The 24,813-nt window shown below is 42.8% G+C and overlaps 2 protein-coding genes across 4 annotated transcripts in view; one reads left to right on the plus strand and one right to left on the minus strand.

Moving 5' to 3' along the window:
- TMEM117 (transmembrane protein 117) overlaps positions 1 to 24,813 on the plus strand; it is a 627,686-nt gene that overhangs the window by 132,123 nt on the left and 470,750 nt on the right. The window lies entirely within an intron of this gene.
- On the minus strand, positions 44 to 3,933 carry LOC148112879 (uncharacterized). The gene is made up of 2 exons (XM_087873481.1): positions 3,520 to 3,933; positions 44 to 81 (listed from the first exon to the last, which is right to left on the minus strand). The coding sequence occupies exons 1-2, from the start codon at positions 3,931 to 3,933 to the stop codon at positions 76 to 78; spliced, it is 420 nt and encodes a 139-aa protein (XP_087729607.1). The 3' UTR covers positions 44 to 75.

Raw genomic sequence — 24,813 nt, forward strand, 5'->3', positions numbered from 1 at the left:
ATCCCTCCCCATTTCTTATGGCAGCTGAAGCAGCCAAGCTGAGGCTGACATTCGGCCCCCCTTGCAGAAGAGACGTTAGTCCTAAATAAAAGGAAAGAAAAGAGAGAGAAACAGAATATATACAATAATTATGGTTTATCTGGGTATTTGGTATAGAATTGTTGTATTTTCTTGGGAGCTCGGACATCCCGTTTATTCACCCATTCAGCCTGAGATAAAGGAAAATGTTTCCAGGCAATCAGATATTGGACTTTACCATGGTGTTTTCTAGAGTCCAAGATTTCCTTAACCTCAAAATGTTGCTCCCCCTCTATGAGAATGGGAATTGGAGGGGTGCTTTGATCAGCCCTTAGGGGAGATGAGTGTTCAGGTTTCAATAAACTAACATGAAATACAGGATGTATTCGTCTCAAGGTTTTTGGCAATTCCAATTCAACTGTTACTGGATTAATCAGTCTAATCACACGGAATGATCCTACATACTTAGGCCCCAGCTTTTTGGACTTCTGGGTGGTTTGTAAGTATTTGGTAGACAAATAGACTTTGTCCCCCACTTTATAAATGTGAGCTGGGGACCTTTTCTTATCGGCTTGCGCCTTATGAGCTCGGTGTGCCTCATCTAATGCCTTCCGAGTCACTGCCCAGGTGCTCTTTAATTGTTCAATCCAATCCATCAAGGAGGGATTTTGGGGATCATCTTGAGGTAGCTCGGGAATGGGTACAAAATCCTGGCCCGATACGACCTTGAAAGGGGTGAATCTGGTGCTACTGTGTACAGAATTGTTATATGCCACTTCTGCAAATGTCAACAAGTCTACCCAATTGTCTTGCTGGTAATTTACGTAACACCTAAGGTATTGTTCGAGCACCCCATTGGTTCTTTCACAAGCCCCATTTGTCTGAGGGTGGTGACTGGAACTCAACCCCTGTGCGGAGCCTATCAATTTCAAAAACTCTCTCCAGAAACTGGAAGTAAATTGCACACCCCTGTCAGAAATTATTCTTTTCGGAGAGCCATGTAGTCGGTAAATCTGCCGAATAAACAGTTTTGCGAGGGTTTTTGCTGAAGGGATCTTTGAGCAAGGGATGAAATGCACTTGTTTGGAAAACAAATCAGTTACTACCCAAATGACAGTGCAGCCCTCACTGTCTGGTAAGTCCACAATGAAATCCATCGATATTTCGTTCCATGGGGCGTTTGGTCTAGCCACACTTTGCAGTAATCCAGGGGATTTTCCTGGAGGTCTTTTAGCTGAGGCACATACTGGACAGCTAGCCACATATGTCTCTATGTCCTTTTTAAGTGCCGGCCACCAAAATTGTCTCTTAACAAGATGTAGAGTCTTGACAAATGCAAAGTGCCCTGCGGCCTTGGCATCATGAGCATATTTCAATACGGTTGTTCTTAATGTGGCCGGAACATACAATTTCGATCCAACCCAAGGTAATCTGTCGCGAAGTGTGCATTCATTCGAGTGGGCCTTAAACCACTCGTCAGTTTTTAGCGCTTCTCGTAATTTTTTGAGCAAATCTCCCGAGAGTTCTGATTCGGTTTTACTCTGCGCTCTGGTAGTGACAGGTGTTGCCAATTGCGTCAAGGGGATCATTGGTTGAACCACTTCCTTCTTTATGCTGTTGTACTGTGGCAATCTGGAAAGTGCGTCTGCCATGAAATTTTTTCCACCAGGAAGGTAACGTAAAGTGAAATTGAAACGCTTGAAGTGTTGGGCCCAACGAGCTTGTTTTGGTGATAGTTTGTGTGGTGTTTTTAATGCTTCTAGATTCTTATGATCAGTCCACACCTCGAAAGGGTGTTTCGCCCCTTCTAAAAATTGTCTCCACGTTAACAGCGCCCATCTAACTGCAAACGCTTCTTTCTCCCATATGGCCCATCTCCTTTCAGTGTCTGATAGTTTACGAGACGTGTAAGCACAGGGTTATAATATCCCGTTCTCATTCTTTTGCAAGAATATTGCTCCTATGGCGACGTCACTGGCATCAGCTTGTACTACAAAAGGTTGTTCCATGTCAGGGTGTTTGAGCACCGGTTCAGCTGCAAACAGTCATTTCAGTTTTTCGAAAGCAGCTTGACAGTCCATAGTCCATTCTAGTGGTTTCGAGGGTTTGGGTTTTACTTCCCCTTTGGTTTTTAGCAAGTCTGTAATTGGCACTGCGATTTTTGCGAAGGAGGGGATAAATTGTCTATAAAAATTTGCAAACCCCAAGAAACTCTGTAACTGTTTACGGGTGCGTGGTGCGGCCCATTCCATCACTGCCTGGTCCTTTTCCGGGTCCATCTCTATTCCTTCATGCGATATACGATATCCAAGATAGTCAATTTTGTCTTGGTGGAATTCACATTTAGAAAGTTTGGCATAGAGTTCAGCTGCTCTGAGTTTATTCAAGACTGCTTGAACCAGTCTTACATGGTCGGCCATGTTGTCAGAATAAATTAGAATGTCGTCCAAATAGACCAACACCCCCTTATATAGGTGCTCATGCAACACTTCGTTGATCAACTGCATGAATACAGCCAGGGCTCCCTGTAGTCCAAAAGGGAGTACTCTAAACTGGAAACATCCCAGTGGGCAATTAAATGCTGTCTTCCATTCATCTCCCTCTTTTATTCTCACTCGGTAGTATGCCTCTCTTAAATCAAGTTTGGTAAAAAAAATTCCCTTCCCTAAATGGGCTAACATGTCCTTCATGAGTGGGAGGGGATAGACATTTTCTATGCAAATGGCGTTCATGTTTCTATAATCAACTACTAACCGGAAGGATCCATCTTTCTTCTCGCGGAACATTACTGGTGCTGCCACCTTGGGTTTGGCTCGTTCGATAAATCCCCGTTCTAAGTTTTTGTCAATAAAATTTTGCAATTCCCCCAATTCTCGAGGTGTCATGGGGCATATTTTTGGTTTGGGAAGCTTCACCCCTGGGAGTATTTCAATGGTGCAGTCAGTGGCCCTGTGGGGAGGCAGAGCATCTGATGCTTTTTCGCTAAACACTTCCTTGAGGTCCCAATATTCCTTTGGAATTTTCTCTTCTCCCTCAATATAGTTAATGGCTACTGCCGCCCTTTCTGGTCTTATGTCGTCCCTCGGGGGGGGGGGCTTCCCTTCCCGGAGTTGGTTCTGCCGTGCGGATGCGTAGGACCCCCGTTTTCCAATTTACTCGTGGGTTCCATTTGTGAAGCCAGGGCAGTCCTAGAATGAGGGGTCTTTCCATACCAGGGGCTATAATAAATCTGAGATTCTCTACATGGTTCCCCAACTGCAATTCAAGGGGTTCAGTCATAAAGCTAGCTGGGCCCCCTCCTGCAATCGACCCATCTAATTGACAAAATGCAATGGGTCTTTTTAAAGTTTTTAGTCTCAGTTCCATCTCCTCCACTACTTTGGGGCTAATTATGCACCTGGTGCACCCTGAGTCCAGCAGGGCTAACAATTGTGTGTGAGCCCCTGTGGAGGACACTCTTATTTCTACGGGAATGAGTAAGGGTTCTTCCGTGTGACTTACCCGATCGTCGGTGTCGGAGTCGGAGTCCGTCTCGCTGTCGTCATCGTTGGTCGGAGTTCCCAACTCACTCTGGTTTTGGGGAGTGAACTCAACGACTTCTCCTTTCAGGGCGGTGCCGCGGGTTTTGGCGGGTATTTTGTCGCCTTTCTTTTGGCCGGCCCCGGAAACTTTTGGCTGTGGCTTGGAGAAACATTCGGCAGCCCGGTGACCCTCTTTCCCACATTTGAAACAGGTGAAGGGCTTTGACTTGGATTTGAATTCGGTCCTCCCGCCAGTCATCTTGGGTGCCCCCTTACGGTGGAAAGAGGATGACTGGTCCCCCATCCGCCTGCCTCGGAGTTCGCTCCGTCTCAGCTCGATCTCTACGTCCTCAGCTACTATGTACCATCTATCCAAATCATTGGAGACCCCCATGCTTCTGTAGTCCCGATATATCTCTTCATTCAGCCCATTCTTGAAACTCTCCAAAAGAGCCATTTCTGACCAGCCTGTCATATAGGGTGCCAGTTCACGAAACTCTTGGATATACTCTGCCACCGGCCTCCGGCCCTGCTGAATACTCTTCATTCTGAGTCTCGCCTTTCGTTCAGCTAAATGGTCTTCAAAACGCCTTCTAAGGGTCCTCATGAACTGGTTGTAATTTCTCAGCAAGAGGGAGTTGTTATTGTGGAGAACCACCATCCACTCAGCCACTACTCCCTCTAGGGCATTCGCAACGCTTCTGACTTTAGCCGCCTCTGTTTCGTAGTCCTCCCCCCAATCCTGCATGTGGTTCCACACTTGGGTTAGGAAAAATCCCAAGGCTTTAGGATTTCCATCAAACTTCCCAGGAAGGGGGGGGATTTTTGGCTTTTTACGTCTGTGTGGGGGGCCTGCAGGGCTGGGGTTCTCTGGCCGGCTGCATCTCTCCCTCGAGCTGCTGAAGCCTGGGATGTTCCCTCCTCAAACTCTTCCTCTCCCCCGCAGGCTGTTTCTTCGGGCTCCCCCCTGGGGTCTGCTTCCCCCTTCTCCACAGGAATTTCAAAAGACTCACGGTTTTTTCTGCTTTCTTCCACATCACGGATAAGCTGCAAGGCTTGGTCTATCATGAGATGTTCCTTTTGTTCTTGCATCCACACTGCCTCCTTTTTTCGGGGTCTGGAAGTTGTCACTCCCCGGGGTTCCTCTCCCCAGTCCGGCAGTGTCCCCACTCCTTTGGACCATCTAGCTTCCTCCAGCTCCAAATGGAGTTTTTCCAACCATTCTGCAGTTTCTCTTTCCGACTGGAGGGCGGTTGAACTCGCTGCCCCCATCTTCCCTTCTTCATCACTCCCTCGATCTGACATACTTTGGATTTTCAGTCCCCTCGGTTTTTGTCCGGGATGACTGGATGTGACTTCCAGCTTAATGTCAGGAATGCTTCCTTCAGTATCCAGGAAAGAAAAACCCAAACTCAAGCATTTTGAAGAATTTAGTACTTTTACTGAATATGAAATGAATAGCAACCCAGTTAAAGCTGGAAGTGAGCAAAACGCGCGAAATGCATCTACTAAGCTTCTCCCCCCCCCTCGTGTTCATAAATCATCAGCCAATCCAAAGGTCTTCCAAAGATCAGGTGGCAACATGTCTGGCAGCGTCATTCATCAGGAATGTAGGGCAGTTGGTCAGCCGTCCCCTTTTGAAGATTCAATTTCATTTCTCACGAAGTCCCATCCTACAAAGACAAAACCACCTCCTGCTCCCTTCCCCCCCTTTGCTTCATAACTAATCCCTCCCCGTTTCTTATGGCAGCTGAAGCAGGCAAGCTGAGGCTGACAATAAATGAATTTCCGAACTGCCAATCTTTAAGGAAATCTTTTCTTTAATTGAGCACAGCAACCGGATCATGACTCGATGCGGAGAAGACTGACCTTTTGCCCCCCAATCCCTCCCTTTCCGATCCCCAAATCTCTGCTTCTCATTGGCTATCTTCCAAGACATTCTCCAGACTTCTTATCTCGTCATTTCCCAGGAATGTTCCCCCTCCTCATTTCCACGACAACCCAACTTCAAAGGGATTTAGCAGGCAAAAGTTCAGAGCTTATCTCTCTCCTCTGCTCTCTATGCCAGCGTTGAGGCGCTGACATCTGCGGTCATTGGAGGAAATGAATTATTTAGACCCTTTTCAGTCTGGCTTCAGGCCTGGCTACAGCATGGAAACTGCCTTGGTCACACTGATGGATGATCTCTGGCAAGCCCGAGATGGGGGTCATTCCTCTATCTTGGTGCTACTTGACCTCTCAGCAGCTTTCGATACCATTGGCCATAGTATCTTTCTGGGACGACTAAGGGAGTTGGGAGTGGGAGGCACTGTGTTACGGTTGGTTCTCCTCCTATGTCTCTGGTCGGTCATAGTCGGTGTTGGTAGGAGGACAGAGGTCGACCCCTAGGCCCCTCGTTTGCAGGGTGCTTCAGGGCTCGGTCCTCTCTCCCCTCCCATTTAACATCTACATGAAACCGCTGGGTGAAATCATCCGACGATACGGGGTAGGATATCAGCAATATGCTGATGATACCCAGCTGTATATCTCCATCCCGCATCAGTTCAGTGATGCAGTGGATGTGATGTGCTGGTGGCTGGAGGCTGTGAGGGTCTGGATGGGAGTCAACAGGCTCAGACTTAACCCAGACAAGACCGAATGGCTGTGGGTATTGCCTCCTAAAGACTATGTTGATTGTCCATCTCTGGTCCTGGGGGGGGGGAGAAATTGTTCCCCTCAGAATGGGCTCGCAATCTGGGTGTCCTTCTAGACTCACAGCTAAGATTAGAGCAACATCTGTCAGCTGTGGTTAAGGGGACTTTTGCACAGGTTCACCTGGTGCACCAACTGTGACCCTACTTAGAGCAGGAGGCTCTCCTCACAGTCACTCATGCCCTTGTCACCTCACAGTTGGATTATTGCAACGCGCTCTACATGTGGCTACCCTTGAAAAGTGTTCGGAGACTACAGTTGGTCCAGAATGCAGCCCCGCGAACTATTGTGGGTGCACCTAGATACATCCACATTACACCAATTCTCCACGAGCTGCACTGGCTCCCTATCGGTCTCTGGAGACAATTCAAGGTGTTGGTTATTACCTTTAAAACCCTACATGGCTTAGGGCCAGGCTATCTTTGAGACCACCTTCTACCACATTGCTCCCAACGACCAGTAAGATCCCACAGAGTTGGTCTCCTCCGGGTCCCGTCAGCTAAACAATGTCAGCTGGTGTGCCCGCGGGGGAGGGCCTTCTCTGTGGCTGCCCCAGCTCTCTGGAACCAATTACCTCCTGAGGTCCAGACCGCCCCCACCCTATTGGCCTTCCGGAAAGCGGTGAAGACCTGGCTTTACCGGCAGGCCTGGGGCCGTTGATCTCGCTGCTGCAATCTTGCGAGACCTGGCCATGAATGGAGTGTATGGGTTTTTAATGTTTTTTTAAAACAACTTTTGTGGTATATTGTTCGCATTATTTTTTGTTGTAAGCTGCCCAGAGTCCCCAGGGAGTTGGGCGGCATAGAAATGCGACAAATAAATAAATAAATAAACCCAAATTCCAGGCTCAGTTATGATTGTAAGTCAAAGAGAACCTGTAGCTATTAAATAGAAAAAGCATGAAGTACAAATAAAATTCCCATTGAACTGTTTAAAGCTGAAGAAGAAGTAGTTAAAATGCTAACATCAGATAGATATCACAAAAAGGATAATGGAGACTAATAAGGTACTTTACTTTTATTACATACATTACTGCAATATGGGGGTTTTTTTGTTATCATTCCAGAAGATACATTATATTAGAGCTAATGGAGTACCAGTTTACCTGATTATTCCTCTGAAGAAATGTTATAGTAAATACAGTAAAAGAAAAGTTCCTGCAAGAACAGAATCTGGAAAAACAGTTGTTCAAAATAGGAAGGAGACAAGAATATTGCATATTGTTGCCTTGTCTGTTCAGCTTGTACACAAGTATAGGATGGAAGTAGACTCCAGATAGACCAACAAAAGTAATTATTTGAGACAGCTCTCCTTCTAGCTTTTCCTAATTTTTATTTTTTTATTTTTGGACTCTGATATATCTTATATGCTTTTTAATTGATTGTACCCCATCACCAGTGGTGGATTCCTCCCAGTTCAGCCCGGTTCCCCCGAGCCGGTAGCAGTGACGATATGATATCACCGAACCGGTTCTGCCCCCCTGCCCCCCTGCGTTATTCTTACCTTTTATTTAGCCCCACCCCCAATCTATTGCTGCCTCCTGAGTCCCAGCTAATGGCTAGAGGGAAAAAAAATATTTAAACTCTTGCCCTAGGGCTTCAAAGGGCTGCCCTACAGCTGATCAGTGTTAAAAGAAAACAAATGAGTATACCAGTGCCTGCAAAAATACATGAGTTGATCAGTGCCTACAAAAATAAATGGATAGATTGGTACAGCTCTGCAAGCAGTTAAAAGCCTGGTAGACCAATACCTCTGCTAAATTCTAAATAATTGTCACATGACCATCAAGCCATGCCCACAAAATAAGCCACGCCCACAGAACCAGTAGTAAAAAAATTTAGAACCCACCCCTGCCCATCACCCTTAGGCTTTTATGATTGTAATTTGATTCCCCCTTTAACTGAAAATAAAGTTAATTTTGAAAATAAACATAGAAAACAAAAAAAACCTGATTAATATTAAATGTTAAGATAAAACTAATGGCAAAGGACATACTTGTAGTGGACACTGAAGTAAAATGTGGTTTTATTTTCTTGAGATCAAAAATAAAGGTGGTTAGTATTCTGGAGGAGTAATTTTAGGAAAAATACAGTGAAAAAGATAGTGATCATGATTTTAAAGATTTTTCTATGACAGGAAAATAGTAATATACATACGGAAGCATATTGGAAGAAATTGAAAGAAATATATGTATGCCTTCAAATTATAAATCTGGAGTCAATTATTAAGAGTACTGTGGAATGCAAGAAAAACCAATCAGTCAGTTCTGTACTAAAGTGAGTCTCTTGAATCAATAATCACTTAAGAGAAACTCTTTATATGTACTGTACATGTATATATGAATCTCTTATATGAGATTCATTTGTTTTTTTGTCCATTTTTTTCATCAATTTCGTTTTTGAGAAAGCCACAAGAGGGCAACAAAGGACTGTACAAATATTTGACAAATTGTCATATATGCTATTTTTTAAAAAAAATCCAACACATTCCCATTAATATGATTTTTTTTTAACTTCTACTTCTCCCGCCTTCTTTATTAAATGGCTGGTTCTGATTACTTTACAAAAAAAAAAAAAAAAGCTTAGACAATACCTTTTGAAAATTTCTTTAGATTTCTTCCAAAGCCATCCTTAGCTAATGTAGTTATAGATTTCAAAGCGTTCTTTTTTATTAATTGAAAAGTTTTACAAAAAACAACAATTTTCTTCCCCCCCATATTCCCCCCACCCTTTCCCTCCCCTCATCCCACCCTCCCCCACAGACTTCCCAGAGCAAAATACAAGGTGTTTCATTTAACAATCATAAACTAGATTAACCTACTTATCCTCGGACTACTAACTCCCCTCCTGAAACCTTAACTCCACTATAGATAACAAAATACTTCTAATACTTAACGTTCATTCATAAGCTATTTGATATTTTCTTGTCTGATACTTATTTTGAATATAGTCAATCCATCTTCTCCATTCCGATACATATCTTTCTTGTGTATAGTCCTTCAAGTGACTATTGTGAAGTGGGGTCATAGGGTGCAGTTGGGCTTGCTAGTCACGTACCTGGCTCCCTGCCACGTGGCAACAGCCCTGCCTGAGCTGCTTGATGTTATAGCCGCGGTGGCAGTTGACACCCCCAGTCTTATGGTCATGGGGGATTTTAACTTGTCATCAGTTGGCGAGACGTCTGAGGTGGCTCGGGAGTTCATGGCTTCCATGATGGCTATGGACCTGACCCAGTTAATTTATGGCTCTACTCACATGGGGGGACACACACTGGACCTGGTTTTTGTCTCTGGACAGTGGTCGAGTGATCTCGAGATAGGGGATATAGCGATTGAACCCTTGTCATGGTCAGATCACTCCCTCCTTCGCCTGGACCTCCGAACCGCCACACCCTGCCGCAGGGAGGTGGAACCAACCAGGTGGTTCCGCCCCAGGCGCCTGATGGATCCTGAGAGATTCCAGATGGAGCTTGGGCCATTTCCTGAGGTTCTGGCACACGACTCGGCTGAGGACTTAGTGGCCGCCTGGGATAGGGCGGTTGCTGGAGCTTTAGACCGAGTCGTGCCTTTGCGGCCTCTGATCCGGCGCCGGTCTCACCTGGCTCCTTGGTATACTGAGGAGCTGAGGGAGATGAAGCGCCGGAAAAGACGCCTAGAGAGCAGTTGGAGGGCTAGTCGTTCTGAATCCGACCGAACACTGGTAAGATCTCATATTAAGAATTACCTAGTGGCGATAAGAGTAGAGAAGAGTAACTACTTTTCTGCTCTTATTGCATCATCAGATAATCGCCCAGCCACCCTGTTTAGGGTGACCCGCTCCCTGCTCCACCAAGGGGCGCGGGAAGATCCCTTGGAGGGTAGAGCTGAGCATTTTGTACAATATCTGTATGACAAAATCGCTCAGATTCGGGAACAGCTGGACTCTGACTGGGTTGATCCAGGGGAGATGACAAGGGCAGGTCCTGAGAATATTATTTGGGAAGAGTTTGATCCTGTGACTCCCGAAAGCGTGGGCAGGATACTGAACAGACTAAATGTGACCACATGTTTATTGGACCCGTGTCCATCCTGGTTGGTACTGGCCTCCCGCGAGGTGACACGAGGCTGGCTCCAGGAGATTATAAATGCTTCTTTGAGTGAGGGTGTCTTTCCCGCCGCCTTGAAAGAGGCGGTGGTGAGGCCCCTCCTCAAGAAGCCCTCCCTAGACCCAGCTGTGTTAGCAAATTATCGTCCTGTCTCCAACCTTCGCTTTGTTGCGAAGGTTGTTGAGAGTGTGGTTGCACGACAACTGCCTCAGTACCTGGATGAATCGAATTATCTAGATCCGTTCCAGTCGGGATTCAGGCCCGGATACAGCACAGAGACAGCATTGGTCGCATTGGTTGATGATCTCTGGAGGGCTCGAGACAGGGGTTGCTCCTCAGTCCTTGTCCTATTAGACCTCTCAGCGGCTTTTGATACCATCGATCATGATATCATGCTGCACCGGTTGGAAGGGTTGGGGGTGGGGGGCACTGTTTTACAGTGGTTCTCCTCCTTTCTCTCTGACCGGTCGCAGTCTGTGTTGACAGGGGGGCAGAGGTCGACCCCGAGGCCCCTTATATGTGGGGTGCCACAAGGATCGGTCCTCTCGCCCCTTCTGTTCAACATTTATGTGAAGCCGCTGGGTGAGATCATCCGTGGTTTTGGGGTGAAGTACCATCAGTACGCTGATGACATCCAGCTGTACATCTCCACCCCAGACCACCCCAATGATGCCCTCGAAGTGATGTCCCGATGCCTGGAGGCCGTACGGATCTGGATGGGGAGGAACAGATTCAGGCTTAACCCATCCAAGACAGAGTGGCTGTGGTTTCCGTTGTCCCAATATAGTCAGTTGGCACCATCTCTGACTATTGGGGGCGAGTCGTTGGCCCCCACAGATGGGGTTCGCAACTTGGGCATCCTCCTAGACTCATGGCTGTCTTTAGAACAACATATGACGGCCGTGGCCAGGAGGACTTTTTATCAGGTTCGCCTGATTCGCCAGTTGCGTCCCTTTCTGGATCAGGACTCGTTACGCACGGTCACTCACGCCCTTGTCATCTCACGCCTGGATTATTGTAATGCTCTCTACATGGGGCTCCCCTTGAGAAGCACCCGGAGACTCCAACTGGTCCAGAATGCGGCCACGCGGGTGGTGACGGGAGCAATGTGGCGCTCTCATGTAACCCCCCTCCTGCGCGAGCTGCACTGGCTCCCGGTGGTCTTCCGGGTGCGCTTCAAGGTTTTGGTTACTACCTTTAGAGCGCTCCATGGCTCAGGACCAGGGTACTTACGAGACCGCCTCCTGCCACCAGCAGCCTCTCACCGACCAGTTCGCTCCCATAGAGAGGGGCTCCTCGGGGTGCTGTCAGCCAAACAATGTCAACTGGCGGCCCCCAGGAGGAGAGCCTTCTCTGTGGGGGCACCTGCCATCTGGAACGAGCTCCCCCCGGAGATACGGAGGATCCAAGACCTACGCATCTTCCGCCGCGCCCTAAAAACGTTTTTATTCCAACAGGCTGGTCTGACCTAACTCTCCCTTTTAAATTGGCCTTTAAATTGGCTTTAAATTGGGTTTTAAATCTCTTTTAGTTAAATTGGATGTTTTAATCTTTGAACCTAATCCTAAATTATTTAATATTTTTTAATAGTTTTTAACTTTTGTATGTCTTTGTATTTATTTATGGCTGTTCACCGCCCTGAATCCCTCGGGAGTAGGGCGGTATACAAATATTAAAAATAAATAAATAAATAAATAAATAAATAAATAAGTACGCTGAGATTTTCGCCATTTCTGCTAGGTTCGTTACTTTCAGTATCCACTCTTCAATAGTAGGCAAAGAGTCCTTCTTCCAATATTGTGCTACCAACAGCCTAGCTGCTGATATTAGATTCAAAATCAATTTAGTCTCTGATACTATACAGTCCATAGTTATACCCAATAGGAACAATTGAGGAGTAAATTTCAACCTTCTTTTCAAAATATTCTGCATCACCCACCAAATTTTTATCCAAAATACCTTGATTTTCTTACAGGTCCACCATATATGATAATAGGTTGCATCATTACATTCACATCTCCAACTTTTAGCTTGCAAATTAGAGTACATACATGATAATTTTTTAGGATCTAAGTGCCATCTATAAAACATTTTATAAAAATTCTCTCAAATTTTGTGCTTGCGTAAATTTAACATTTCTGACCCAAATCTTTTCCCACGTTTCCATCATCACTGGTTCCAGAAAGTTTTGTGCCCATTTTATCATGCAATCCTTAACCAATTCCGTTTCTGAGTCTATTTCCAATAATGCATTATACAACCTTTTAATATGCATCTGGCTTTGATCTCTAATCTGTTTCACCAGATTTTCCTCATTTTGCATAACACCAAATTTTTGATCTTCCCTCCATCTAGCTTGAAGCTGACCATACTGAAACCAAGTATAAATTATCCCTTCTTCTTTTAATTCATCTAAATATTTCAATTGCAACTTACCCCTTTCCAAAAAAAGAAGCTCTTTATAAGTAATCACCTCTTTTTTTGCTCTATATTTATATTTTCTATTGCATGTCTGGGATTTGCCCATATGGGTATCTTATAGTTTAGCTTGTATTGGTACTTTTTCCAAACCCTCAACGACGCATTTCTGAGTATATGACCCTTAAACACTTTATCCACTTTTTTTCATATAACAAATAAGCATGCCATCCATATAACAAATCATAACCTTCTATGTTTAACATTCTTTCTTCAGTTAAGTTAAACCAATCACTAATTTGTGATAAAGCAGCTGCTTCATAATACAATCTTAAGTTAGACATTTTAAGACCTCCTCTCTCCCGTATATCCTGTATAATTTTCAGTTTCACTCTTGGTTTCTTCCCAGCCCAGATGAAAGTATTAACCCCTTTCTGCCATTCCATCAAATTTCCATCTTTCTTAAGCACTGGTATCATTTGAAACAAAAATAAAAACCTAGGTAGTACATTCATTTTTATTGCTGCTATCCTTCCCAGTAATTATAGTTGTAACTTTTTCCAATTTTCCATTTCTTTCTGTACTTTTTGCCAGAGAATTTCATAATTATTTTTAAACAATTTCGTGTTTGAGGCTGCAATATATACTCCTAGATACTTAACCTTTTTAACTTCTTCAAACCCCGTTATTCTCCCTAAGTCTACTCTTTGAGTTATGGACATATTTTTAGTTATCTTTGTCTTATGAAGATTTACTTTAAATCCAGATACTTTGCCATATTGAGCTACTATGTCCAGCATATAGGGAGCCGCTTCTATAGATTGAGATAAAGTAAGAACCAGGTTTAGTTTAGTTTAGTTAGTTTATTAGATTTGTATACCGCCCTACTCCCGAAGGACTCAGGGCGGTGAACAGCCATGAAATAAAACATATCAATACAAAATTTAAAATAGAAATAAAACAAGTTAGATAAATTTGGCTGAACCATATTTAAAACCCCAATAATTTAAAACCAAATTTAAAATTCCCATTTAAAAGAGGAGAAGTTTAGGTCAGGCCGGCTTGCTGGAATAGGAACGTCTTCAGCGTGCGACGGAAGGTACGCAGATCCGGAATCCTCCGTATCTCGGGGGGGAGCTCGTTCCAGATAGTAGGTGCCCCCACAGAGAAGGCTCTCCCCCTGGGGGCCGCCAGTCGACATTGTTTGGCCGACGGCACCCGGAGGAGCCCCTCTCTATGGGAGCGTACTGGTCGGTGGGAGGCTATTGGTGGTAGCAGGCGGTCCCGTAGATAACCAGGTCCTGAGCCATGGAGCGCTCTAAAGGTGATAACCAAAACCTTGAAGCGCACTCGGAAGACCACCGGGAGCCAGTGCAGCTCGCGCAGGAGAGGCGTTACATGGGAGCGCCACGTCGCTCCCATCACCACCCGCGCGGCCGCACTCTGCGCCAGTTGGAGCCTCCGAGTGCTCCTCAAGGGGAGCCCCATGTAGAGAGCGTTACAATAGTCCAGACGGGAGGTGACGAGGGCATGAGTGACCGTGCGTAACGAGTCCCGACCCAGAAAGGGACGCAACTGGCGAATCAGGCGAACCTGATGAAAAATCCTCCCGGTCACGGCCGTCAAGTGCTCTTCTAAAGACAGCCGTGAATCCAGGAGGACACCCAAGTTGCGAGCCCTCTCCGTGGGGGCCAATACTTCGCCCCCAATAGTCAGCGATGGCACCAGCTGACTATATCGGGATGTCGGAAACCACAGCCACTCGGTCTTGGATGGGTTGAGTCTGAGCCTGTTTCTCCCCATCCAGATCCGTACGGCCTCCAGGCACCGGGACATCACTTCAAGGGCATCGTTGGGGTGGTCCGGGGTGGAGATGTACAGCTGGGTGTCATCAGCGTACTGATGGTACTCCACCCCGAAACCACGGATGATCTCGCCCAACGGCTTCACATAAATGTTGAACAAAAGGGGCGAGAGGACCGATCCTTGTGGCACCCCACATATAAGGGGCCTCGGGGTCGACCTCTGCCCCCCTGTCAACACAGACTGCGACCGGTCGGAGAGAAAGGAGGAGAACCACCGTAGTACGGTGCCTCCCACCCCCAACCCCCCCAACCGGTGCAGCATGATACCATGGTCGATGGTATCAAAAGCCGCTGAGAGATCTAATAGGACCAGGATAGAGGAACAACCTCTGTCCCGAGCCCTCCAGAGATCATCCACCAACGCGACCAATGCCGTTTCCGTGCTGTACCCAGGCCTGAAGCCCGACTGGAACGGATCTAGATACGTCGTTTCATCCAGGTACCGGGGAAACTGTCGTACCACCACACTCTCAACAACCTTCGCAACAAAGCGAAGGTTGGAGACTGGACGATAATTTGCCAATATTGCCGGGTCCAGGGAAGGCTTCTTGAGGAGAGGTCTCACCACCGCCTCTTTCAAGGCGGCGGGAAAGACACCCTCACTCAATGAAGCATTTATAATCCCCTGGAGCCAGCCTCGCGTCACCTCCCGGGAAGCCAGCACTAACCAGGAGGGGCACGGGTCCAACAAACATGTGGTCGCATTCAGTCTACCCAGAATCCTGTCCACGTCCTCAGGGGTCACAGAGTCAAACTCATCCCAGATAACATTCTCAGGACCTGCCTCCGTCATCCCCACTGGATCTACCCAGTCAGAGTCCAGATCTTCCCGAATCTGAGTGATTTTGTCATACAGATACTGAACAAAATCCTCGGCTCTCCCCTCCAAGGGGTCCTCCCTCGCTTCCTGGTGGAGCAGGGAGCGGGTCACCCTAAACAGGGCGGCCGGGCGGTTATCTGATGACGCGATAAGAGCAGCAAGATGAGTACATTTCGCTGCTTTTATCGCCACTAGGTAATTCTTAATATGAGATCTTACCAGTGTCCGGTCAGATTCAGTGCGACTGGCCCTCCAACTACTCTCTAGGCGTCTTTTCCGGCGCTTCATCTCCCTCAGCTCCTCAGTAAACCAAGGAGCCAGGTGAGATCGGCGCCGGGTCAGAGGCCGCAAAGGCACGACTCGATCCAGAGCTCCAGCGGCCGCCCTATCCCAGGCGGCCACTAAGTCTCCAGTCGAGGCGTGAGCCAAGACCTCAGGCATTGGCCCAAGCTCCGTCTGGAACCTATCAGTTTCCATCAGGCGCCTGGGGCGGTACCATCTTATCTGCAAACGCTCTTAGTCTATAATCCTGCTGTCTAATTACAATTCCTTTTATTTTATCAGAGTCACGTAACTTATTCAACAAAACTTCTAAAGTTAAAATAAACAACAATGGCGACAAGGGACAACCCTGCCTAGTACCTTTCTCAATTTTAAACGCATCTGTTAAACCTCCATTAACTATTATTTGTGCTGTTTGTTCCTGATATATTGCTCCAATTAAATGTATGAAATACTCCCCAAAGTGCATTTTTTCTATTATCTTAAACAGGAATTGCCAGTTCAATCGATCTAATGCTTTCTCTGCATCCAAAAATATGAACGCTGCAGGGACCTGGTTATTTTTTTCCAAATATTCCAATAGGTTTATAATTTGTCTAACATTATATTTCATCTGTCTCCCTTTTATGAAACCTGATTGGTCATTGTGAATAGCTTGTTGCATAACTGGCATTAATCTATTCGCTAATATCTTAGCAAAAATTTTATAATCCGTGTTCAAAAGTGAAATTGGCCTAAAATTTTCAGGTTTGATACAGTTTTGATCTTCCTTCGGAATCAATGAAACAAAAGCTGTTCTCCAAGAGGGTGGAACTCCTCCCCCTAATTGAATTTTACAAAATAGAGCTCTAAGCGGTTCTACCATTTCAAGCTGTAAATTCTTATAATAAACAGCTGTTAATCCATCTGTTCCTGGAGCTTTCCCTGTTTTTAACTGCTTAATTGCCGCAATGATCTCCTCAGAAGTTATTGGTTGATTCAATCCTTCCCTCTGTTCCAACGTTAGTTCCGAAATATTCCCTTTCTTTAGATATCTGTCTATATCTATACCTTGTATTGAGTCACTAGCATATAACTTTGTATAAAATTCCAAAAAAGCCTTTTTAATCATATTCTGTTGGTAAACTTCCTTACCTCTATATTCTATCTTACTAATGACTCGTGATTTCTGTTTTTTCCTCAGCACGTAGGCCAACCACCTACCTGGTTTATTGGCATTACAAAATGTATTATGTTTAGCATATTGTAAGCTAATTGCCACCTGATCAGCCATTAACATATTAAATTGCCCTTGTAGTATATTTATTGTTTCTTTTACTTTCTTATCTCCTGGATTAGATATAAGTAATTGTTCTTTCTTTTTTATTTCTTCCTCTATCTCTTTACGCTTCTTTTGTTGTTTTAGTCTATATTTATTGTTCATATGTATTAACATACCCCTCATATAAGCCTTGCTAGCATCCCAGACCATTTCCATAGGAGTACCCTTATTCATATTAATAACAACAAATTCTTTCATTTGTTTTTTAAGCTCTTTCACATTTTCTTCATATCTAAATAAGTTTTCATTTAACCGCCAAGACCTCCTTTCTCCCCTCTCCTGTTCAAATTCCACCCAAACCGGACTGTGATCAGTTAAAGATCTTGGACATATCTTCGTCTTCTTCACCCTGGAAATAAAATCATTTGTGGTTAGTATAAAATCAATTCTGGAGAAGGATTGATGTCTTATCAGAAAAAAAAGTAAAATCTTTTTCCTCCAGGTTACGTTCTCTCCAAATATCTCTCAGTTCTATATCTTCCATCATATCAAAAAAAGATTTAGGTAGTTTTGCACGTGTTGAGATCTTTGATAAGCTTTTTTAATCTTTCTGTGTGTCTATTACTCCATTCCAATCACCCATTAATATAAAGGATTTATAGTCCCATTGTATTATTTTAGTATGTAAAAATTTATAAAACTTGTCTTGTTGCTGATTAGGGGCATATATTCCAATAAAAAGCATTTTTCCAGTCTGTGTTAATAATTCAATTGCAATATATCTTCCTTGATCATTTGCCTCAATTAAATTAGCTGATAGTCCTTTCCTTACATATATGACTAGTCCATTTTTCTTCTCTGGTGCTGATGCCACAAAATGTGTACCTAATCTTGAATTTATCAAATTTTTTTGATCTGATAATCTGATATGTGTTTCTTGCAAGCAACGTCATTGTTAAATTGTTTCAAGTAGTGAAATACTTTCTTTCTTTTTTGTGGTGAATTTAGGCCATAGACATTCCAAGATAAGAATTTAGTTGCCATCTTTAGCCTTTCGAAGCCTTGTGAGTATCAGCTGAAGCTCCTCCTCCACCTTACTCTTCGGCCTAGCCCCCCCCCACTGCTTCTGTTTTTTGAACTTCTTGAGATAAATCTTGAGATTGTTGCCTTTTTGATTGTTGTTCTTGAAGTTTATAAGTTGATCGGGTCAGTCGTTGTACTTTCGGCTCTCCCTTCTTAGGTGGTTCCAAAGTTGGGGGTAAGCCCCCAAGATCCAAATCTTCTTCCACGATAATTCCTCCAGCTGCAACTTCAGCATAGGTTTGTATCTGTTTTCCATCTTTTTCTTGTTGTAACATCTTCCTCCCCCCCTCCTGGTGAGGGTGGGTATCCAGCCTTTAAAACATTTACATAGAAATCTTTTGCCTTCCAGACTGTATTTAACCGGTATCTTTCTCCATTATAAGTCACTATTAGACCAATTGGAACGTCCCATCTGTATGCCACTTGTTGATTTCTCAGCTCATTTACCAAAAAGCAAAAGTCTTTTCTACTTCTCAACATCTTTGGAGGAATCTCTTTTAAAACCACTACCTCTTGCCCAGCCACCTGAACTTTATTCTTGTAGGAAGCTTGTAAGATATCATTTCTGATCCTCCTAGTTGTAAAATAAATCACCACGTCTCTTGGCAACTGCCTTTGTTTTGCCAGCCAGGAATTAACCCTGTAAATTTTATCAATTTGGCTTGCCACATCTTCTGGTCTTGCTTTAATTATCTCTGCAATAGCATCAGCACAAATATCTTTTAGGTTTTCTTTATTATTTTCTTTCAGGCCTCTCAATCTCAGAGCAAACTCCATGGACCTGTATTATAACATTACCAATTCATCATCCACTTTCTCTGTTCTGGTCATAACATCTCCCATTTTGCTTTCCAAATTTAAATTGGCTTCATTAATTTCTTCAACTTTCCCATCAAGCTGGATAACAAGGTTTGACAATCCTGATACAGCATAAACAATATCCTCTCTTATCTCATCGTGTTTCTCTGCAACCACTTCCTTGATTGAACTTATATCCTCCTCAACTTTCTTTAATTTCCCTTCCACAAGTAGTGTTAGATTATTCATTGCTGTGGCTTGATTATTCATAGCTTCTTTCATTGCTGTTGCTTGATTATTCATGGCTTCTTTCATAAATTCTTTAAAATCATTAAGTGCTGCATCTTGACTCTGAGTCTGGCTCTGTGAATCAGCTGGAAGTTGTGCTTTCTGTGTCACCACTGACACAACTGGAGAACCTCCCCCTCCTTTAACAACTCCTGGTTTCACTTGTCTAGAAGCCATTTCCCCCCCTCTTTTAAAGAGATCTTTAAAAGCCACAAAGTCTTTTAAGAGGTTTGTAATTTATAGTCTCTAATTTGTCAGGCAGAATAGGTTTTTTCCCCCGCTCCACAAGCTCTCAGTTCTCAGCAGTTAATAAGCAGCTAATCCACTCTCCCAGCGCAAAGTTCTCAAGCACTTTAGTTTCTGGCTTTCACTTTCAAAACCATAACAAAGACGCCATCTTCAGCCTCCAGCTCAATGAGATTCAGTTTGAAACAAAGTAACTTCGGAGTTAAGCTCTGTACTTTTAAAGCTTGTCCTCTTGTTTTCCGCTCTGCCTGCACTTGTAATCAGTCAAACTCACTTTTGGAAGCAGGATCGGATTGCGGCTTCTCGCTCTGCTTTCGCAGAGTCGTCCTGGCTTCGGAGCTTCTTGGCGGGCTGGCTGGGGAGCTCTCACCCTCTACTCTCGCCCACCGGCTCTCCTCTCCTTCTTTTCCTGAAGGAGAGTTTTTCAGCTGCCAGACAGCCAGTTTGTGCTGTCAAAGCGGCTTTTACGAAGACGCAGGGCTGGCGGTCTTAAAAGACCGTCCACGGAGCCTGCAGTGCCGACCGGAAGTGCCGATTTCAAAGTGTACTTGATATAAAAATTATCCAAATAAATCCCATTTTCAGAATGGGATATTTTTTAACTGGTAGTTTTTTTGTGTTTTTTTTTTTTTTTACTTTCACATTTATTTTATTAGACAAGTGGAATGGTATTTATTACAATTTTGGATACTTTAATATGAGATACTCTTGCTAGATGAGTACCTCTATGTCAAGATTGATAGTATTAATTGATATGTTCTAATATAGACTTTCTAATTTTGCACTTTTAGCAAAGATGCAAATCCAGTAGAGAATATTGAATGAGAGCTTATTATATATAAGGTGTTCTTTCACTGATATTCCCCATATTTGAAAGTTCCATTCAATATTAATAAAGGACCAACAAATCTCCTCTCAACTTCTGCATGCCATGAAGATTTTCTGCAGTACCTAGGCTAACAATTTCTCGGTTGAGCAATAGTATGGATTGAATTACAAATAACAGCACTGAGGCTATAAGTATTTTTGTTTTGGAACCAAGAATGATGAATAAGTTGGATGGGAAATGAAAGTATATATTGCTCATTCCTACTTGGACTCATATTTCAGATCTTTAAAATTCTTCTTTATTAAAATATAAAACTAGGGAAAATATTATGAATGGCTTAACACTTTTAAAATTGCACAAATACTTCACATATGTAGGATGTGAACTTAGAAATGATTCTCCTATAATGCATGAATTAGGGAAGTGCCCATGGACTGTGGACAACATAGTTACATTTGGTCAGTGACTGTTGTTTCATTTGGCTTAATTATCTAACTTTCCTTGCTTTATACTAGAGCTATGTTTTCCCATAACTTGCATAAAGTGAATTTACATAAAGCAAGACACTGAACTGGTAGAAAAAGGGAGGATTATGAAGAATATACTGACAAATGTGCTTGTAAATTCCAAAGATTTATGTTTCAAATATATTTCTTTCATGTTGTAGGTTCTATGAGTTTAATTATTTTCTCCATCTTTTCTTCATATCCAATATGCATGGTTATCATGGTAGATAGGCAGTTAGAATGCATCACAACACTGAATTTTTGCTCAGCTTTCAATGGAAGTTTATCTTAGGGTGAGGTTCCTTCACCAAAGTCATGATTAGAGAGATCCTTTTCTTTTTAAGTATGGGGGTTACACAAAATGTTGATGCCCATTTTGATACCATGGCTATTACAGGTTCAGATATAGAAAAGAGGATATATAATTGGCACAACCACAGTAAATAAGGATAGTGAGGGCAGAAAAGCGATTTTGTAAGGAAATTATTCAACATATTCAAGTGATTTTTTTTCTGGAAGAAGTCTTGACATGTTTCCAGACTGTTTTGCACATGTGTGCACGCATACCTACACAGAATTATTGGATGAAATAATCAATTGCCATATTGAATTTGCATAAAGAAAATTTACATAAAGTGAAGGGAACCTGTGTGTCTTCTAAAGTCAGTCCACCTTTTCTTTACTTAAAAGATATAGCTTCTCTTTGAAGGGTTTTTCCTCTAGCATAACTGCAAATTTGGAAAATATGTGGTGTTCCAAAAAGGCATGAGGAAGACCAAATCCTATCAAATTTTGATAGGATGCTGATAGCTATCTGAGGCCTGACAGGATCAGTTGAGAATTGGAGTTTAACATTTGAAATATCATGATTACTGTTAGGTTGGGCTTAATTTTCCCTCCAAAAGTGGATACATAACAATTACTCTTCCTTTTACAAATATATATATGACAATTTTCCATTTTTAAATGATTGCTAGTCTCCAAAGTGCTGGAACAGACAGAAAGATCTCTGTAAACAAGGAAAACCTTCTGGTGAGGTTGGGTTTCTTTGTGGACTCAACATTGGAGGAAGGAATGTATATTTGAAGTTCACACATGCATGCTTGAATGTTATTTCACTCTGGAGAATGATATTTGTTATATTCTCTGATGTTTAGTACTTTGCTTGCTTCTGTGCACAGGAAAAAACATTTTCATTCACAGGTTTATCTCCAATTATTTCACAAGGGGAGTTTATTCCATCCATCTTAGTGCAATGAGGATTTAGATGTAAACACAATTCCAAAATCAAATATTCAAAAGCTGAGTTCATCTTGACGTTTTTACTGGTAGTTTAACTGGTAGTCTTAAACCCTATTCAGTTGCTTCTATTTATAAGAACACAGATATATAGTATTCAATCCTATTGCTGGTTGGCAAAAATATTGGCATCTCTCAACAATTTCAGTCTTCCTGAGCAGTTTGTTATGGACATACAGTAGTTTCCATAATATCATGTCTGAATAACAATGAAGGGGAAAGTCCCATTTGAGGCATTCAGAATTCATTAGCAGGGTTGCCACAGATGTTAGGTCTCAGTAGATACCCCAAAGCCCTGGGAATTGATCAGCTGCTATAGAATTTTTCTTTATGCTTACCTTGGGATGCCTTTTGTTCTCAACAAGCAAAGTGGATTCCATTCCTATTTCTGTTTTACATAGCTCCATCTTGTTTCTTGCATTGTACTGTCCTTATTTTAAACAACTTCTTTTTTACTTCATAATACATCTGGCAAAGTAAAGTTTGCTCATCAGGTAAACAGGTGGGAGATCTCAGGGCAAGTGTTATGCTCTTAACATTTCTTGAAGTTGAGAATTAAAGGTAAAACCACAACACAGAGGAAAGGACATTGTATCAAAGGTAGAGTGTACAATTTTTTCCCTTCTCCCTGTTTTTTTTGGGGGGGGGGGTTGACAGTTTTCTTTTTAGAAAAATTGCTAAGATGGATATAAGATTCATACTACCATTTTAATATATATTTGCACCTCAACATATGGGAAACTACACAACTAATTTTTGATAGTTATGGATGGAGGTTATGGCCAATCAAATTAGAGTTCATTATTTTCAATGAATATATTAGTCTCTATTGATCAAGGACTTCAACCCAATGGTCATCCTCTCTAAAGACATAACAAGGTGTTACTATGGCAATGCCACATTCACCTCTTGGATGGTAGATGTATTATGCTGACATTTTTTCCTATTCATTTTCTTTTTTGCTAAAAACAATCCAGTATTTCCCATGGAGGTATTTTTATTATCAAAGCAAGTGTACTGCTTCTATGCCTGTATAGCCTTTGTGTGCTATACTGCAGTTTCTGTCAATGCTTATAATATTTCGCACCAATTAAAACCAAGTATTCCTACTTCCAGTATACAAAGAGAATCCAGAAAACCCCCATCTACATGTAATGTCAGAGCCTAGCTGAAACTACGGTGGTAAATAATGTTGCCTACTTCCTTTGCTTTACTCCTTATTATATGCATCAATCAAGATAAAAGCACACCGAGGGGGAGGCGTGGCCAAAAGCAGTGGCACAACGGACTCTTTAGGGGCTCCTAAAGAGTAGTCAATATCTCCAATATCCGAGGGTCCTTTGTGACCTAAGTTGTCCTGAAGAGACAACCAACAAGAGGAGCACATACTGGTTGATCCGGGGGGCTGCAAACCCCCTAGGAAGACTAGAAGAAGCTCCTCAAATTGGACACGGTGGGAAAGCGACCAGGAAGTTGCTAAAAAGCTGTGGAGGCTATACCAGAAGAGAAAGTAAAGAAACAGCCTGTGACATCAAGGTGAGACTGACTTGATTTTATCACTTGAAAGTTTCTCTTAAACTAACTGGATGATCAAAGGGTGGAGAAGAGATGCTGAGAGTGAGGAGTGGGTGTGGGTGTGTGCTCGCAACTACATCTGGAAAACTGGGGCAGCAAGGAATGCGTGACAGAGCCCATTAACTTTTTTTTTCTATTAAACTTTAACTGAAAAAAAAGAAGATATGGAGACTTTAAAAACAACTGGATATTTGGACATTTGGATATTAAAGCTTTGAATGACTGAATGGATTACCTATTATCTTTTCTTTCTTTTTTTTGAATGGACTGTTACGATGTTTATCGCTTAAAAGATACTTTGTTTTATCCTGTTGGAGATGGAACGCTCTGAATTTTACTTAAGATTCCAAAATATAGAAGAAGAAAAAGGAGAAAATCTACCAGAAATAATTGCAGAGATTTTGGCTGAAGCCTTGGAACAACCCAAAGAAAAGATTTTGAAAGAGATTGTTGAAGTCTTTAGAATATATACTAGATATGTAGTAAGGAATAAACTACCAAGGGAAGTACATGTAAGATTTTCAAAGAGAGCGATGAAATCAGAAATACTGCAAGCAGTAAGGACCACAGCATTGAAACACAAGGATAAATAACTTGTGGTTCTACGACAAATACCTAGAAGAGTTAGAGATTTGAGGAGAGAATACCAATTCTTAACAAGATTTTTAATATCCAAAGGAGTGAGTTTTAGATGGTTAATACCTGAAGGGATTATGGTGACATGGAGAGAACAAAGATACAGACTTGATTCAATTGAGAAAGCGAAGGTATTTTATCAACAACTTTGTGGAGCAATGGAAGAAGACTTGGGAGCTGTAGGCGTTGCAAAAGAGAAAGATGAAGAAAAGGATAAGGAGGAAAAAGCGAAAGAAGAGAGGGCCCGGAGAGAGGGGGCAAGAGCCAAAGACCCAATTGAACAAAGACGAGAGCAATGAAATTAAAACAAGTAAACATGGAAGAAGAAATAAAAGCAATATCCTTAAATGTAAATGGATTAAATGCAGCAATAAAAAGAAACAGACTATTGACTAAATTAAATACTCTGAGGATGGACATTATATGTTTACAAGAAGTTCATATTAGAAAACAACACACAAAACTATTACAATATCCCAAATTAAGAGTTTTATTTACGGCACTGATACAACAAAGTAAAAGGGGTGTGGCATTATATATAAAAGAAAAATTGGAACCTAAATTGATTTTTGAAGATGAGAAAGGTAGGATTTT

This window comes from Pantherophis guttatus, chromosome 7, assembly GCF_059756535.1.
Source record: "Pantherophis guttatus breed Tessera chromosome 7, ASM5975653v1, whole genome shotgun sequence".
NCBI classification, from domain to species: Eukaryota; Metazoa; Chordata; class Lepidosauria; order Squamata; family Colubridae; genus Pantherophis; species Pantherophis guttatus.

What these genes read in the sequence shown, in the direction of transcription:
- LOC148112879 (XM_087873481.1), bottom strand. Translation starts at nt 3,933, where the DNA reads ATGGGGGTCTCCAATGATTTGGATAGATGGTACATAGTAGCTGAGGAC.